Source organism: Pelecanus crispus, chromosome 10 (genome assembly GCF_030463565.1).
Source record: "Pelecanus crispus isolate bPelCri1 chromosome 10, bPelCri1.pri, whole genome shotgun sequence".
Lineage (NCBI taxonomy): Eukaryota > Metazoa > Chordata > Aves > Pelecaniformes > Pelecanidae > Pelecanus > Pelecanus crispus.
In genome coordinates, this window is record NC_134652.1 from 8,829,282 (window position 1) to 8,845,894 (window position 16,613).

Genomic DNA, 16,613 nt, shown 5'->3' on the forward strand with positions numbered 1-16,613 from the left:
AAGTAGCATCTTTTAATCTGTAGTAATGATGATTCTGCACATGGGATGAATGAGTATCATTTAGTTCTCTGGAAATACTCAGACTGCTATACTGAGCTACAGTCCAGACCTCAATATTTGCTAATGTCGAATTAATTAGTGTAACTCTTGGCAGCTGACACAGTTCAGGGAATCAAGAATGTATTTGTGGTCAGCTGTGGCTCTCATCTGGTGACACAACTCTGGCTATAAAAGCAGAGCTGGTGCACCAGGTTGAGAATTCACCTCTATCTGGATGGTAAAGTTATTTGTGCTCCAGTACTTGAGGCTTTGAAGCAGTCTGAGGTTTGCTGTTGATGATGCATCTTGGCGAATGAACAGCAATGCACTGGCACCAGCTGACAGACCTGTTTTACTGGAGTGAGTGAAAATCTGGGAGTTCCCTTGTCAAAGTATGAAATGCTAGTGCTCAGGCAGATGAGCAAAGTGAGTTCGGGGCCATCTTCTAAAGCAGTTCTTTTCATCATGTTCTTTGCTTCTTCTGGGTATATAATTGGAGCAATGTCCTGCAAGTAAATTCATTTTGAAGAACTTTCAGATGCTCAAAGGATTTTTGTAATTCCATGATGGGTTTTCTACATTTTGTGTTTCTGGGAAAACCGCTGTCCGCTTCCTTCGTGTTTCATAAGTGATGACTGGGTTTAAACTGCTGGTGAGTATAATGGGAGAAAGAAAATCTCTTTACCAGACTAGAGTCAAGATACAGCTGGCTCTGTTATAAAGTCTGCTATAAGCTGCCCTAGGCAAAAGCAACGTGATGCATCTGTCCCACTGCCAGAATGATCTATATAATGTTGATATCAAGACATTGTTTAGATCTGTCCTGTTCAAGCCTGTTAATGGTTGGACTTGGTGATCTTAAAGGTCTTTTCCAACATAAATGATTCTATGATTCTATGAACTTGTGAATCTCTGTTCTTAGTTACAGTAATACTTGGGCAGTGGCATGGAGTGAGGCAGATAGAAAGGAACAAATGTAAAATATAGCAAATTTCCAAATTTCTACAGTTGATATTTTCAGTGAATGCATCACCATTTCTTTGTGTTGACCGCCTGCTGTTTTCACTCCCCTTTCTCTGCATGCTCGATATTTTTCTCCAATCTGTCCCTTTCTCCTCGCCTGTCATGATGGGACAGAGGTACTGCCTCCTGTCTTCATCTTCTCAGAGCTTGCATTAAAGCAACCTCATTGCTCCGTTCCTCCCCAGCAGTATGTATGTGTTAATGATTCTTTCTCATCTCCCCTTCCCCCATTCTCTCTGTGCTGTGGGTAGATATATATATGTACAGTAATGTGCTATCTCTGATGATCTAAGTAGAAATACTGCATGCACAAGGTATGAAATAGAGTCAATATTGACCTATACATATATATGTACATATATATATGTACATATAAAAATTTATATATGTTGGATGCCTAGTATCTTTCATTGTACAAGATTCTTGTATGGTCTTTTTATGATGTGAAATAATACATATTTTATTGTAACTGGCCCTTGAAACTCTGTAAGGAAAGCTTTTTAACTGAAAAACCCAACATTTTCTTCATGAAATTCTGTTAGGATCAGCTGTGCTTTGAACTGTTAAAAACTGTCATTTCTGTTGAATGTTTTCCTTGGGACATATTTTGAGTATGTTAAAATAATATCTAGAGAGAAAAAGTAGGAAGAATAGCATCTGCTATACTTGGAGGGTCTGAGAACATGGATCTGAGTCCATCTGCTGCAGGTCACTGCCTTCCTCTCCTGATGTGCAGGCTGCAATGTGAAAAGTTCATGGTACAGACTGCTGGAGGAGGGGAGGAAGAGAGTGTTATTGTTAATAGTTTACTGTTCTCTTTTTGCAGAACCAGCCTTGGAAATATGTACCAAAATCCCCCCTAGAACAGATGACTCTGCAATTAATACAATCTTTATTTTTCCCCCTCAAGTTAGGAAATAGCAGTGCATTCCCTGTGTGTGCAACTCAGCTCCTGTCACCTCTGCAAATACTTTATCATGCAGACTTTGGATTTTAATATCCTTAGCAACAAACTGGTTTTTTCCCTAAAATATTATTTTCTCTTTTAGTGTGTAGGTTAGACACGAGACTAACAATTGCATTGTCTGTGCTACTAACATATGCCCAGTACACAGAGCAGACTGAGCACATTAAGTTCATCCGCATTGCTGGATATTAAAAAAACCAGACTTGCTGCTCAGTTTCAGAGCTCTTACAGGACGTGATAATGGATTTAATAGATGTGAAAACTGCAGCAGGGGAGTAGGCAGCTATTTGTTCTCCATGCCCTTACTGGATAGGGCAAGAAGTGTTGGCCTTAAAATTGCAGCAAGAAAGATTCAGATTAGGCTTTTAGCGAGACTTTCCAAAGGCAAAGACAGTAAAGGGCTGAGATAGTTTGTGTGCAGAGACCATACATTTTTGGAATTCTTTAGCAGGTTAGATAAATATCTGTCAGGGACCAAGTATTGATTCATATCTTGAGTGTTGCCCTTTCCAATGCAACAAATTAAAGCTTTGTGTGTAGAAGAGCTCAGCTGGAGATAAGTGATGTTGAAGTGAGCTGGCATGAAACCAGCCCTGCTTGTGCCTAGCACATCCAGACCGGTTGGAGGAAAGATTGGGTTTATACTAAGGCACAATGCAAGAACTTCACCCTCATCCCCAGTACAGCTCCAGAACTTTATCTAAGCCTGTGCCTGACAACATGCTTGCATGCAAGTGGTATGATGGCACGAGAGTCTAGCTTGGACCTGTGCTTGATTGAGAGTCTTTTTATATCTTTTAGGGTTACTCTGGCTGCTGTAAATCTGCCTTTTCCAAATTTTGAAAGTTTGGTTGCGAACAGTCTTTTCAATGTAATATTTTTTCAGTATGTGTTGCCACATAGCTGGCAAGGTTTGATATTCTCTGGCATTTGCACAGTATTCTCTTTCCCAGACAGTTCCACTAATTTCAGGTCATGCTGTTGAGTCCAGTGGATGTAACCAAAGCACGAGGCTTTGCCCAACAACAGTGAAGGATGTAAAGTGGCCATAATCCCAGTCATGAGGTGTGCTTTTAAAATAGTGAGCAACCATGATTCGTTTAATCCTTACTTTCTTATTTTGGAATTTATTTGTTGTTGGTTTTCCTTTCTTGTTATCAACAATGAGGAAGATGCTTTCTATAAAAACCTATTTATCGTATTTATTAGGATGGAGAGGGTAAAATGAGTCAGTAAATGTGAAGCATAATTTTATGTCTCCAAGTCTTACCCCAGTATTGCTTTTTGAACAAGCTTTACTCTAAGTTTCTAGCTGCAGGTGTAAACTAGCTAGCAATTTCCACAGCCCACAGTGTGGCTGTGTGAAGGAAGCCAAATTCCAGTCCAGGTCCGCAGTCTTTCCATATGAGTCTGTCTTCTTTTGGGAATGCTCTGGAGCCACCGCAATGTGTGTGTATGAGTTGAAGTGAAGGTTTGCTGGAAGACTGACCACGGAAGCAGAAAAATATTCATACATTTAGTTGTTTGCTAGCATGGTTTAGTACTCAGGCACTTAACTGAAAAACAACAGCAGGTAAACCAAAAGTTGAGCAGAAAAAGTTGACATATTTTTTATCTATTTTAACAGAAAATCATACGGTAGGAAGAAGTACAGGAGAAAAGAAATGAAAACACAATTTTGTCAACTGCTCTTTGATATTTCTCTCTAAGCCCACCTCTGAGAGTGATGTGGTTATATGAGAACTTGTGGCTTCTTGAAAATCTGTGTGTCTGGAGGCTGAAAATCCAGAAAGAAAGTATAAAGAATGGGAAATGTTGATTTTATAATGTGGGATTATTTTTAGGCTTGTTCCCAAAATAGGGAACCTGCCCTATTGTATTTTGAGTCCTTGAATAAACTGAACATTTTGAAGAAGTTATAAAAGTGAATGTGCTTAAAAGCAGTGGATTTGAAATAGAAAATGTTGGGTGTAAGTCAAAAGATGCATTGATGGCAAAGTGTATCATATATTCCTAGTAAGCTACACAGTGCGGGGAGGGTCCATTTCAGCAAGGACTATATATATCTGGGATATAAAGAAAGACACACTTAAAGTATCATTGTGGGGAGGAGAGGCCAAAGGTATTCCTTCATTTTTTAAAGCAGACTAGGGCCCCTCTTAGCATGTAGATTCACAGGTTAATTAGGAGTTCAGGTTTTAGGCCATTCATCACAGGTTTCAAAACGACTTTCTTCCTTTCTCCACCTGTCATGTACGCAGCTGCTCGGTTAGACACGTAGCATGGTAAGTGCATGCATACTTCTCTGTTAACCTGTGAAGTTGTGCTATACATTGTGGGCAGGACGATTCCCAGATCAAGACCTTTAGCCAATGGCGGCAGCTCCTTTGCGCGTTGAGCTCGGAGGGCTGACCTAACTGAAACCGCGAGCTGGGGAAAGGCTTGTTCACTTGCTGAAAAGGGTCTGCTAGGCTGCAGTATTTCCCACCCCACTTCTCTGATGGATTCTCTCTCGCAGGCAGGAATGGCATCTCCTGAAAATCCCGAGCAGTTGATCATTGCCCTGGAACCCGAGGCTGCCTCTATCTACTGCCGAAAGCTCCGCCTGCACCAGATGATAGACCTGAGTAGTAGGGCGCCTGTCAATGGTTATAGCCCAAGTGAGACTGTTGGAACTGGATTTACACAGGGTACTTCTTCTATTAACTCACTTCTTTAGATTCTTATGCCTAAGTTTGTTTTGTCCATGAGGGCTTTTATTACCATTTCTTGTTGTCTTTGTTCTCTTGAAATGTTTCAGGCTAGGATCAGTTTGCTTTTATAAACTGTTTCACTGTTTACTGTAATTAGACTAGTTTAGGCATTGATCCAGCAGACATGTTTGCACACACTTGAATTTTAGCACACAGGTAGCTTCATTGCCTTGCCTTTATTGGGATGTTGTGGGAGTCTTTTAGTATTTTCACAACAGTGTTTTTCTGCCTTCATTAAAATCAATGCTTTGTGTTGGATCTTTTTTTTAATTTAATTTGTTGGAAACAATTATGTGTTCGATTAGCTGCATTACTGAAGCAGTGTTGAGTAACTGGATCTGCAATGAGACTTTTAGTCTGAGGTGTTCCAAAGGTTTGGCAGATGTTTTTTGATGTCATCTTTATGAAATATCATTAACTACTTTCAACACTCAGGGGAACACCTGGTATTGGAATATAGCAATGGATTCATTTGCTTGCAGAAGAGCAACTAGATGAAGCAATTCTGATTTATTGACCTGGGATCTGTTGCTAATATCAATGTTTGAAGACTGACTTACAATGAGGGACAGAGATTGGACCACAGTGTAAGTCACTCGCTAAATGATCCTTCGTCACCAAAGATTTTTGAGCTTGGGATCCTACCTGAGATTGGAGGAAAACAGGAGAGAATAAACAAAAGGGAAACCAAGCAGCAGTAAGATGTGATTGCTGCATAACGCACAGAGTTCCCGTCTGTGTGAACTGTAACAGTTGCACTGATATTGGTGGTAGTGTGCCAGTCTATCCCAGAAGGAATTTTTCAGAAGAATTTGTATTTTATCACATTTACTAGGTCAAAACAGTACAGGCAAATGGAAGATTAAGCTAGTAAAGCTATTCCTGTACTTACCGGAGGGTATTTTTTTTTAGTTAGGCGGAATCACTACATCATTTTCTCATATCTGTGCGTCTCCTAGCCAGCACTTGTCAGATGTGTTCAGTGTTATGGAGGCCCATGCAGAGCACAGGACGCAATCCATTTTCAGGACGGTCCCTTCAGGGGCCCCTCGCCTTCTGTCCTCCTCATTCGTGTCCTGAACCATTCCAGTTCCATGCAATTTTACATGAACTCACTTTCAGGCTACACAGGGATTTGCCTCTGGGAAAATGATAAAAGAAAAGTTTCTCTGGTTAAGGTTTTGAAGCTGGCAGAATCTGGCAGATCATGGATTTCTGCTAACGGGCTTTTTCTTGGATGGGGGCACCATTCTCCTTCCTGACTTTGTATGGTAAAAGCTATTGGGGGATGAGAAAGGTTTCATGTCAAAATTAATGAAAACAAAGTTTGCAGTGAATTAATTTGGGGTTAGAATTAAAATTTCATAAAGGCATGGCAGGCACCCAAGACAAGCTGAGAACAGATTAAGGAGAAAAACCCTTTAAATATAAACAGAGAGAAGCACTCCAAGGACCATGTTATTGCTGTGAAGTCAAAACAAAAATTTGACTGTTCATAGTAGCCAGGATAACCTTACTTCGTATTTAAAGAGTGGCTCTTGTGTTCACTTCTAGCCCACAGGAGTGAATGAAAGGACTCCCATTGGCTTCTGTGGGCTCTGTGTCAGGCCCTTGCTTGGACCTAGAGCTTGTTCTGTCATTGAACGCTTCGTCGTTTAAGCTCTCGCTGTGTGCTGCTAAGTCAGCACAGCGAGGCTGACACGGCTTGTCTGCATCGTAGGGTCTTTATGGGGAGCGTACAGGTGCAAGTGCAGCCGCTGGTCTTTCTCTTATGGTAGGCACTATAGAAACAGGAAGGCATTCAGTGACTTGTGTGCTGATGTTTTCAGAAAGAATGATGTTTTCATGCATGACAGGATGCCTCTCTCCTTCTGTAGTGTTTTATACAAGTGCCTTTGAAGGTGAGTGAAGGTTACACAGGGAATGATTTTTTGATCATTCAGTTGTAGGGGTTGGTTAAGAAGCATGATAGCAAAGGCTCTCGCTACTCTGCTTTCTCTTCACAGACTGTTCTGCATCTTGTAAAATAAGTTATTGTTATAATAGTATTGCTAGATTATGCTTAATTTTTAATTGGTGTATATTTGAAATATTATGAGGGTCAGACTTGGTGATCACTGTGCCCCTAAGAAGTTATAAATCTGAGAAGCAGTGCTTTTGGCTGCTTGTTTTGAGACAGATCAACGTCCTGAAGGGCTTGGGAGGCGTCTTTGCCTAAGCACCCAAAATCAGCAGTGGTTTTTGGAAATGTGGGGATTGTCTCCCCGGCCCCGGGCAGCACAGGTTGGTCTGGCAGCGGGCCGGGGCTGCCACGGGGTGGCAGAGGCTGTGCCGAGCACAGCTGGCTACGAGCCCACCCGGTTCCAGGTGGCACTTTAAAAACCTGAATATTATAAAAAAAGAATCAGACCTGTTTATAACTTTCATGTTAGGTTATTGGTTTTAATCCAATTAGTATCAAGGAAGATCAGTGTGGCTGAAAAACATTTTTCCTTCTATGTAGGAACAACATTATGATGTTCCCAATTCTAATGCAATAATTTTTGTTTAAATTAAAAAAAAAAATTTTTTTGTTAAGAAGTGATACATACAGATCTGTCAGCCTGCTTGCACTTGTTTCCTGCAGCTTATGATATCAACTTCTTCATGCTTTCTTATACTCCGTAATTTTTTCTCTGTCAATGACTAGCTAAGGAACATGTCCGTCGTAATCGACAGAGTCGTACCTTTCTGGTGGAAAATGTCATAGGAGAGATCTGGTCCGAACTGGAGGAAGGTAGTGTCCTTTCTTGAATAAACTTTGCTCTCACTGGTTCTATATTGCAGGCAAACATTGTGTTTCCCACAAATGTGCTGTGCACTGCATTGTTCTCACAGTGATTATAAATAGGAAAAGAAAAAAATAGAAGTTCATGTGCTGGTCTTAGTTACTAAGGCTGAACTGCTATTCTGTATGCTCTAGCAAAATACAGTGTATTAAGGAGATGGTAGAAAGGAATCCAGGTGCTAATATGCAACCAGAATATTTTCCTCAGAATAGGCCTTGTAAAAATGCCATAGTATTACTTTGGTAACGTAGTAGGATGTACACCAGCAGCATGAGCAATTCTACTAAACCACTTCTCATCTGTGCTAAATCAATAGCTTTTGACATCTGATTTTCATATTTATTGTCAATCATTGCATTATAATTACTAAAAAAGATCAAGTCTTCAACATAGACATTCATGACTTTCTGTAAGTCATTATCTCTCATGATGATAATGCCCCTGAGAAGTTTTCATTGCAATATGCTGTTGTCATAATGTTAATGTAAATACCATTTGCCTATTCCTTTGGCAAACTAGGTGACCGTTACATCGTCGTTGACAGTGGAGGAGGCACAGTGGATATGACTGTCCATCAGATAAGGCTCCCTGAAGGACATCTTAAGGAGCTATACAAGGCAACAGGTAATGTCACTTCCACTGCTTGCTTTATTTATGTAATATTTTTACTTCTCAGTGAAGGGAATGTATGCCTTTATTATTCACTACATTTCACTAACAGTTCTTCCTGAAATAAGACCAGCATTCAAAATTAGTATAACCTAGCTACTGGTCAGTAGACAAGGGTAAAACACTTAATGCTTTTGGCGCTTTGGGATGGTAAAACTCATGTTTGAAGGGTGAGGGACTGCCATCTCCTGTGTTATTCACTCCCATTCAGGCCATGACCTCCTGCTGTGGTCCTGGTCTGACTTCTGCTAGTAGTCATCATCTTCTTGTCCTTTGAGAGGTCACCTGTGTATTGCTGCTCTGTCCAGGTATTCAGAGAGGTACTGTGGAGATATGAATAGCTGAGTGTTACAAGGATCTTGTCTTGACTGTTGACAGAACAGAAGTTTCCCTAGATTTCAGGGGAAGCTTATCTATTCCAGTAATTTCAAGACAGTGTAGCAAGAAAGTTCTATTGTACCCTGGGAAAAAGGTACAATGATTGGCCCGCAACAAAGATATAAAGTACAATTCCTTGAACAGTATTCCCTTCCTGAATTCCAGATCCCTTTTGACTTTGTCCTGTGACTAAGCTGTTGCCCACATAAGACAGCCTGTTATTTGTTCCTCTGTCTCCATACTGAGTTAGTCTTCATCTGTATGGTTCATCACTGAGCATTCTCAGTCTTGGTGGCTGTAAGATGACCTCAGGAAACAACCTAGTAAGAGCAAATGGGGCACCGTACATCAAGTCTGTCTACTCCTGAATAGGAGTCCAACTCACACCTTCTCATGTGTGGATAAGGAGGCAGTTTCCTTTGCTTCTAATAAAAAATGTTTCTGTTTTATAGTGGTAATGTTACAGTGGCTATGATGGTATAGGAGTTAAAGTGAAGCAAAGGTAAGATTGTGTTCTGTATTAGACCAACTGTTATATTTAGAAAAGATAACCTCTTTCTGTAGACCTTCTCCTATGGCAGTCCTAGTAGTGTCAATCTGATGTGTATTTGGTCAACTTGAAATCTAGTAAGCAGTTCAGAATGTTAAAGCTGTGTTTTGTTTGTAATACAGGTGGACCATATGGGTCTCTAGGTGTGGACTATGAATTTGAAAAGCTCCTGTGTAAAATATTTGGAGAAGATTTTATTGAGCAATTTAAAATCAAGCGTCCTGCTGCCTGGGTAGATCTGATGATAGCATTTGAGTCCCGTAAACGCGCAGCAGCTCCAGACAGGACCAATCCACTAAACATCACTCTGCCTTTCTCCTTCATTGACTATTACAAGAAGTTTCGAGGTCACAGTGTAGAACATGCCTTGAGGAAAAGCAAGTGAGTAGATGATTGAACCCAAATGGATGCAGAATTAACTACTGATCGCAAAGACAAATAATTAAAATACCCTAATTACATGTAGACTGAAAGATAACAATGTAAAAATGTAATGTAAGGATGAGAAAATGGGATTGCCTGAAGTGCAGTTTCCAGAATGAAAAGTTCTGATCGATCTCTTGCAAAAGCTTTTCTACACAAGACTTGCACTCTCCTGGTATTGCTTTCTATGACTTTCGTTAGGCCACCACTGCATCACTTTCCTGAATGTGACCATATATTTTGAGTCTCTTACGTGTTAATTAGGAAGGTCAGATCAAATACAGGATTTGATGTCTCAAATTAGTTACCTAGCAGCTTAAGGCCCAGAGGCCTTAACATCTTGAGTGAGATGTGTAAGTATATTCATGACTTGAGGAAAGTTATGAATAGTACAAGATCACCAGTGAAAACATACACTGTTGCACAGAGCTCTGCAAGAGGAAAGCATTCTTCTGTTGAAGTCACGGCAGGCTTTCTTTTCTCCTAGTATGTTACAGTTAGATCCTTTGCTCAGTAGATGGGGAGACATAATTCCCTGCAGAGGTTTTAATTCCTCGTTGTAAGTATCAACAAAGCACCCTAAATGACGAGGTCACGGGCTGCTATGCAAAAGGAAGTGAGGAGAAAGTAGAAGTGGACATTCTGCATCTTTTGAAGTTATATACTACAGGAGACCTGGAGGTTAATGGCATCAAAGGGAATGAACAAGAGAGCCTGTGAATCTGGGGCAGAATGCTTGGGACCTGAGAGCGGAAGACATGATATTTAGTACCTGTACCTTGGCTTCTTTCTGCGTTTTTTTAATCCAGTGAATGTTGAATGTAGCATGCAGGCTGAAACTCCTGCATCTCTTCCTAAAGTTATTGGTAAATGTACTTTAAGCCTAAATGACTTGGAATGCAGCTCGGAGTCACTTCCTAAATGAGACCGAGGTTCTGAAATCATTAAAAATTTCTGGAAATACTCCCCCTCACAAGACCATCTCCTTCTCATTAATAGTCTTAATGGTGAATTTTAGAGGGAATGCTAAATGTTCCCTTCAAATAAAATAAAATTAATTGGATAACGGGATAGAAAGAGTATAAAGGTGACATATAATGTGCATGAATGAAAAGGAGATTACTGAGCTATATGGATGTGCATCAGTGATGGAATAACATAATGCCTGTGTTCACTTAACAAATGTTATGCCTCATTAAAAATGCTGTGTGCCCTTCTGCCTCCTGAGGCTTCCCATACTTGCTTGTGTGTTTCCAGTGGCTTTGGCCTGCTGCTGCTATAATCTAAATGTTGCCCTTCTGGGAATGAATCAGTGTTGTTTCAGATGAGCGGGCACTGAATTGGCTGCCAGCTGTTTCAGGAAGCAGCTGAGCATTGGTAGTGCTACAGAAGGCAATCAGGCAAAGAAAACAACAATTAGAGAAGCAAAAATAACAATTCTCCCTTGAAATTTTACATTGCTGCAGTTGGTATGGGGCTAGGGTGAGGTGAAGCCCTTTCTTCCAAGCAAAATGCATGCAGATTCTGTAAACTCATTAATTTATTTATTCATTGTGTCTTGTGAGTGCTTGGCTGTTCCTTACAGCTCAGCTGTAATGTTTTCATGTCCTTCCTAACTGTTCTTTTCCAGTGTGGACTTCGTGAAGTGGTCCTCCCAGGGAATGCTGAGGATGAGCCCGGATGCAATGAATGCTCTTTTCAAACCTACAATTGACCAGATTGTTCAGCACCTTAGTAAGTGTCTGTGTGTAACTCCACTTTCTGGCTGAGCTGAAACTGAAGCTTTGCTTACCTGTTTCAAACCAATAACTGGAACTAAAGTAAAACAACCCCACTAGTATGCACCAAATGTGGGCAAGGAATTTAGTTCTGAAACTTGTAGTTCTCTACAAAGTAGTTAGGAAAATAATAAAAATAGAGGACATTACACATTGAGTGTGATTTAGTCCTGTTACTGCCTAAGCTTAAATTATTCTGCGCATTCAGGGCTGCGAGCCTTCAGAAGGCTGAAATGCACTGACTAACCCAGATCCTGCTTTTCTTTTTCCTGTTTCAGGCAACAACTAAATAATGCCAGGGACGTAACTAGTTTCTAATTATTCCTGTTATTAAGACCTCTAGTTCAGTTCTGCTCAGTGGAAGGACTTAAAAAGTCACATTTGTTCATGACTGTCCAAATCACTGACATCTCTAAAACACAAATACTAAATGATGCATCATGCTAAAAGTACTTCCAGACATGGCTTAAGCAGCACTGAATTTATTTATGCAGTAATGGGAAGTGACATAGGCTTATCAGGAAATTTATTATTTGAAGTCTTCCTGGTGGAAGATTGGATTTGTATCAAGTAAAGTATTATATATGTACTGAGCAAAGTATTGCTGTTCTACACATTACAAAGCACTAACTGAATTGTATTTGGAGTGGAATATCCACCTTTACTCGCTATATATGCGGAATTAGTAGATAAATTTTGAGAGCTCACAACTTAGTACAGAGCAGCTTATATGTGAGGAGGGAGGTAGAGGTCTAGAATTACAGTAGTTGTGACAGATACGTCAGTCATGCTGCCTTGGTTATTTGAACTAAGGGTGAGCATACAACTGAACTGTATGATTTTCTTGAAAGTAGGGGTGTGGGCTTAAGCTAAGAAGGAACATCTGTAAAAATGTAAGGAGGTATTATTTTGCAGTCGGTACATGTTGTGGTTAAGATGTTAGGGTCAGAAATAGTAAGTGAATTTAAAATGGAGTGACTTATCTGGAATGCAGTAAAGGATATGTGAATCAGTTAGGTTTGGGAATATCTCACTGATACTTGAAGTGGCAAGATGGTGTCTGTTTCCCTACCACCCGTGATGTGACTGCCAGGATTTCTTTGCAAGAAATCCATGTCTCCCTTCACTGATAGAAGCTAAATAAAAATTCTGGTTTAAGTGCCACTTTAGAAATATTGCATGCTTTGAGGTAAGTTTCCATTCGCAGTGAAACAGACTACAGCAGAGACTGCAGAAGTGGAACTAGTGCACGCTGGCAGTGGCAGTGTGGGCATAGATGCGGCAGTTTCAGATCTTGTGCATGTGCATGGGATGTTCAGTGCACTCAGGCATTAGGAGATTCATCTGCATTGCCTTGTCACAGTGGATTTTCCCCTATTGAATGGGCTCTGTTTCTGTTTAGGTGATGTGTTTGATAAGCCAGAAGTGACCAATGTCAAGTTTCTGTTCCTGGTGGGTGGCTTCGCTGAATCCCCCTTACTCCAACAAGCTGTCCAGAGCGCTTTTGGTTCAAGATGTCGAGTCATCATTCCTCAGGATGTGGGGCTCACTATCCTCAAAGGAGCTGTTCTCTTTGGTCTAGACCCTGCTGTCATCAAAGTGCGGCGTTCACCTCTCACCTACGGTGTGGGTGTGCTCAATCGGTTTGTGGAAGGGAAGCATCCGCCAGAGAAGCTTCTAATCAAAGATGGCACACGCTGGTGCACTGATGTCTTTGACAAATTCATCTCAGCCGACCAATCTGTAGCCCTTGGAGAAACTGTGACACGCAGTTACACACCTGCCAAACCTTCTCAGTTAGTAATAGTGATCAATATCTATAGCTCAGAACAAGATAATGTCAGCTTCATCACTGAATCTGGAGTGAAAAAGTGTGGCACCCTTCGCCTGGATCTTACAGGAACTGATGCTTCAGTGCCAAACCGGCGGGAGATCAAAACACTTATGCAGTTTGGGGACACTGAAATCAAAGCCATGGCCATTGATGTTGCCACCTCTAAAAGTGTCAAAGTTGGTATTGATTTCTTAAACTACTAACAGCCCATTTCCCCCACCACAGCCTGTTTGTGCGACTGATCTTCCACTATTCCATTTTTTGACTTTCATATATCATATAATCAACTTGAATTTCAGCAGGCTATATGAGAACAGCTAGTAAGGTGGGGTATGTCATGTTTGTGCCCTTTGATGACCAAAGACTGGATTTTGAAAGACCCTTAAAAAGTTTTGGGAGCAGAAGTTCCAGAGGTAGTAAAAGTTCCCAAGTTACTCAAGCATGCTTAAAGATCTACGTTTATTAAGTAAATCCTGATTATTGTTGGGTCCTGAAGATTAGTTAAAAAGATAAAATCATAATCTCTTTGCTTTGTTCTTCCTCTTCCTCCCAAGAAAAACTCACTAACCCATGTGGTGGTTGTAGGGGGCGTATCTGTTTAAACAGCACCATCCTCTGGCAATGGGAACAAATTCGTAGTCTATAGTATTTTGTTCTTTTGATTTTGTCCTGTGCTTTCAAAATTTTAAATGCTGAAAATCAATGACTTAAAGAAGTGGGAACTCAATTTCTTAACTTCTGAGATTCCACTGGAAAGAAAGTCCTCAGAAATCCTTAAAATTACATTTAGGAAATACATATATAAATTTTAGGAGCCTGATATTGCTTGCTCAGGTTTGAAAACAAGGCCTTTATTGTCAAAGCTCTCAGAACTAGCTGTTGGATTAAACAGCTAGCATTACCCTCATTATACTTTGGAAGATTATTAAGAACATAGCTATTTCCCTTTTTGGGTCTTCGAAACTTATTTTTATTAGTCTCCATCTGAAATCATAGAATTACAGAATAGTTGAGGTTGGAGGTGACATCCATTGACTACCTGGGCCAACCTCTCAGCTCTACACAGTGTCAGCTAGAGCAGGATACTCTGTCCAGTTTTGAGTATCTCCAAAGATGGAGATGCCTAAACTTGTCTGGGCAACCTGTTCCAGTATTTGACAACCCTCACTGCAAAAAAGTTTTTTCTTACGTTTAAACGGAATTTCTTGAGTTTCAATTTGTGACCATTGCCTCTTGTTCCTGGACTGGATACCTCTGAGAAGTCGGGCTCCATCTTCTTTTACTGTCTTCTATGTGGCATTTACACACATTCCTAGCGTCCTCTGAGCCTTCTCGAGCCTAAACAGTCTCAGCTCTCTCAGCCTCTCCTCACATGACAGCTACTCCAATCCCTTAATCATCCTCATGACCCTTTGCTGGACTCAGTCTAGTATGCCCCTGTCTCTCTTGTACTGAGAAGCACAGAACTGGACCTGGCGCTCCAGATGTGGTCTCACCAGGGCTGAATAAAGGGGAATAATCACTTTCCTTGCCCTGCTGGCAATGCTCTTCCTAATGCACACCAGCAGACTATTGGCATTCTTTGTTGCAAGGGCACATTGCTGGCTCACGCTTAACTCTGTGTCTACCAAGCAGCCAAGGTCTTTTTCTGCCAAGCTGCTTTCCAGCCAGTTGGCCTGCCGCATATACTGGCACATGGGGCTATTGCACCCCAGGTTCAGGACTTTGCACTTTGCTTTGTTGAGCTTTATGAGGTTCCTGTCTGCACGTTTCTCCAGCCTGTCGAGGTCCCTCTGACCCATCTGGTTTATCAAGCACTTCTCCATGTGATTATATTTCTTTTCATGTTAATCCCTGTGTTAAGATTTGGAGGTACAATTTAGATGATGGCTGTCCAGGAAGATTTAAACAACTTAAAAGAGAGAAAATGTCCAGATCAAAAAGAGAGAAAATATCCAGATCAAAAGTACCATGATCTATTTTGAGTAGCATACATTTTAATTGAGTAAAATATATTTCTGGATTGAGTTGAATGGCCAGTAAAGTGGAAGGCAGAAGCCAAGAGAATGAAACTACAAATAGCATTAAATAAAGCATTCCTTACACGGCTATGAGCACACAATTGTAATGCAGATGAAATACAGTGATGGTCATGACAATATCTTCTTTTCCAAATAGTAACTTTCTGGAAAAGTTTTCTTAAGCACATTCACCTGGCAAATTTCTTCTGCAACTGGAGCAGTTTTTATTTTGCAAAATGCTACAGGTGGATAATTTCCGAAACCTGCAGTCTGTATCTGCCATGGACAGCTTCAGATTCAAATCCAGATCCCACTCCAAATTGGCAGACTGATACCAACCTGTAGAATCACCCTAAAATGCTGACACTTTCAGAGCATTTCTGCAGAGCTGCCTGATTACCTGCTGGAATTCATTACATTTTTGAAACTTTGCAATGTTAATTGTTAAACTAAACCTTAATTTCTAAGAAGTTGAGCATGAGTTAAGTCCATTACTGACACTTTTGGGAAATGAAAATTTTATCAATTTTTTCACTAATTTATGTTCCAGTCCTGCACTTAGGCTTTCTGTGTTTAGCCTGGAGTTTTGCCACAGTGAAGAGCTGCAGGACTGGTCTACTGCATTTTGCCATTGAGTTGTCTGTGTCTCCTGCAGAATTCCCTAGTTGAATGTGAAATCTGTTCTGCATTCAGCTTTAAAAAAAAAAAAGAAAAAAGGACTATGGAGAATGCTAGTCACAGTATCCGGCTGGATACTTTCTATAATTACAAAGTGTGCTTGCTAGCATTCAGTTTCCTGCTGCCTGCGAAATGCTTTAAAAGCTAAATACTGGGATTTTTTGTGTGTTGCTTTCCATGGTTTACAAACAAGAGAAAGTTTAAGATGAGTTATGAACAATATAATTTTATGTATATACAATATTTAAATATTGTACAGACTCTTTCTTTCTACAGTGCTATTTTCTTGTATAAAAATGCTCTTCGCCTCTGTTGATTTCATTCAGCTGTTAATTTTAAATAACACAGTTTCTCAATCAGCTTCTGTAATTATAGGCTTTTAAAGATGGTAAGATATGAAATGTAAAAGGCTGATCTTATAATAATAGGAAAGAAATGTTGGTGTGTCAAAGAATACAACATTCTTCCTGCAATGCAAGTCATATCAGTTAAGCATATTACACAGATGCACTAGTATATTGCTGGGATTTTAATTTCTTTGTTTCAGATGGTGACCATGCCATCTCCAGCAGTTCATCATAATAATGGATGAATCCTCCTGTAAAACCAAGTTAAAAATTAGATTGTATGATCTGGATATACAGCTTCTTCACTAGGCTTTGGGGTTTTATT

The 16,613-nt window shown here is 40.3% G+C and overlaps 1 protein-coding gene across 2 annotated transcripts in view; it reads left to right on the forward strand.

Annotated features, from left to right (window-relative positions):
- Positions 1-13,445, forward strand: part of HSPA12A (heat shock protein family A (Hsp70) member 12A) — an 81,635-nt gene extending 68,190 nt beyond the window's left edge. For both annotated transcript variants that reach the window (XM_075717785.1, XM_009483506.2), the window contains exons 7-12: positions 4,548-4,719; positions 7,472-7,558; positions 8,130-8,234; positions 9,330-9,588; positions 11,261-11,364; positions 12,811-13,445. In XM_075717785.1, coding sequence (XP_075573900.1) covers positions 4,548-4,719; positions 7,472-7,558; positions 8,130-8,234; positions 9,330-9,588; positions 11,261-11,364; positions 12,811-13,445 — 1,362 coding nt within the window. The remainder of the gene's footprint in view (positions 1-4,547; positions 4,720-7,471; positions 7,559-8,129; positions 8,235-9,329; positions 9,589-11,260; positions 11,365-12,810) is intronic.
- The last annotated feature ends 3,168 nt before the right edge of the window (positions 13,446-16,613 follow it).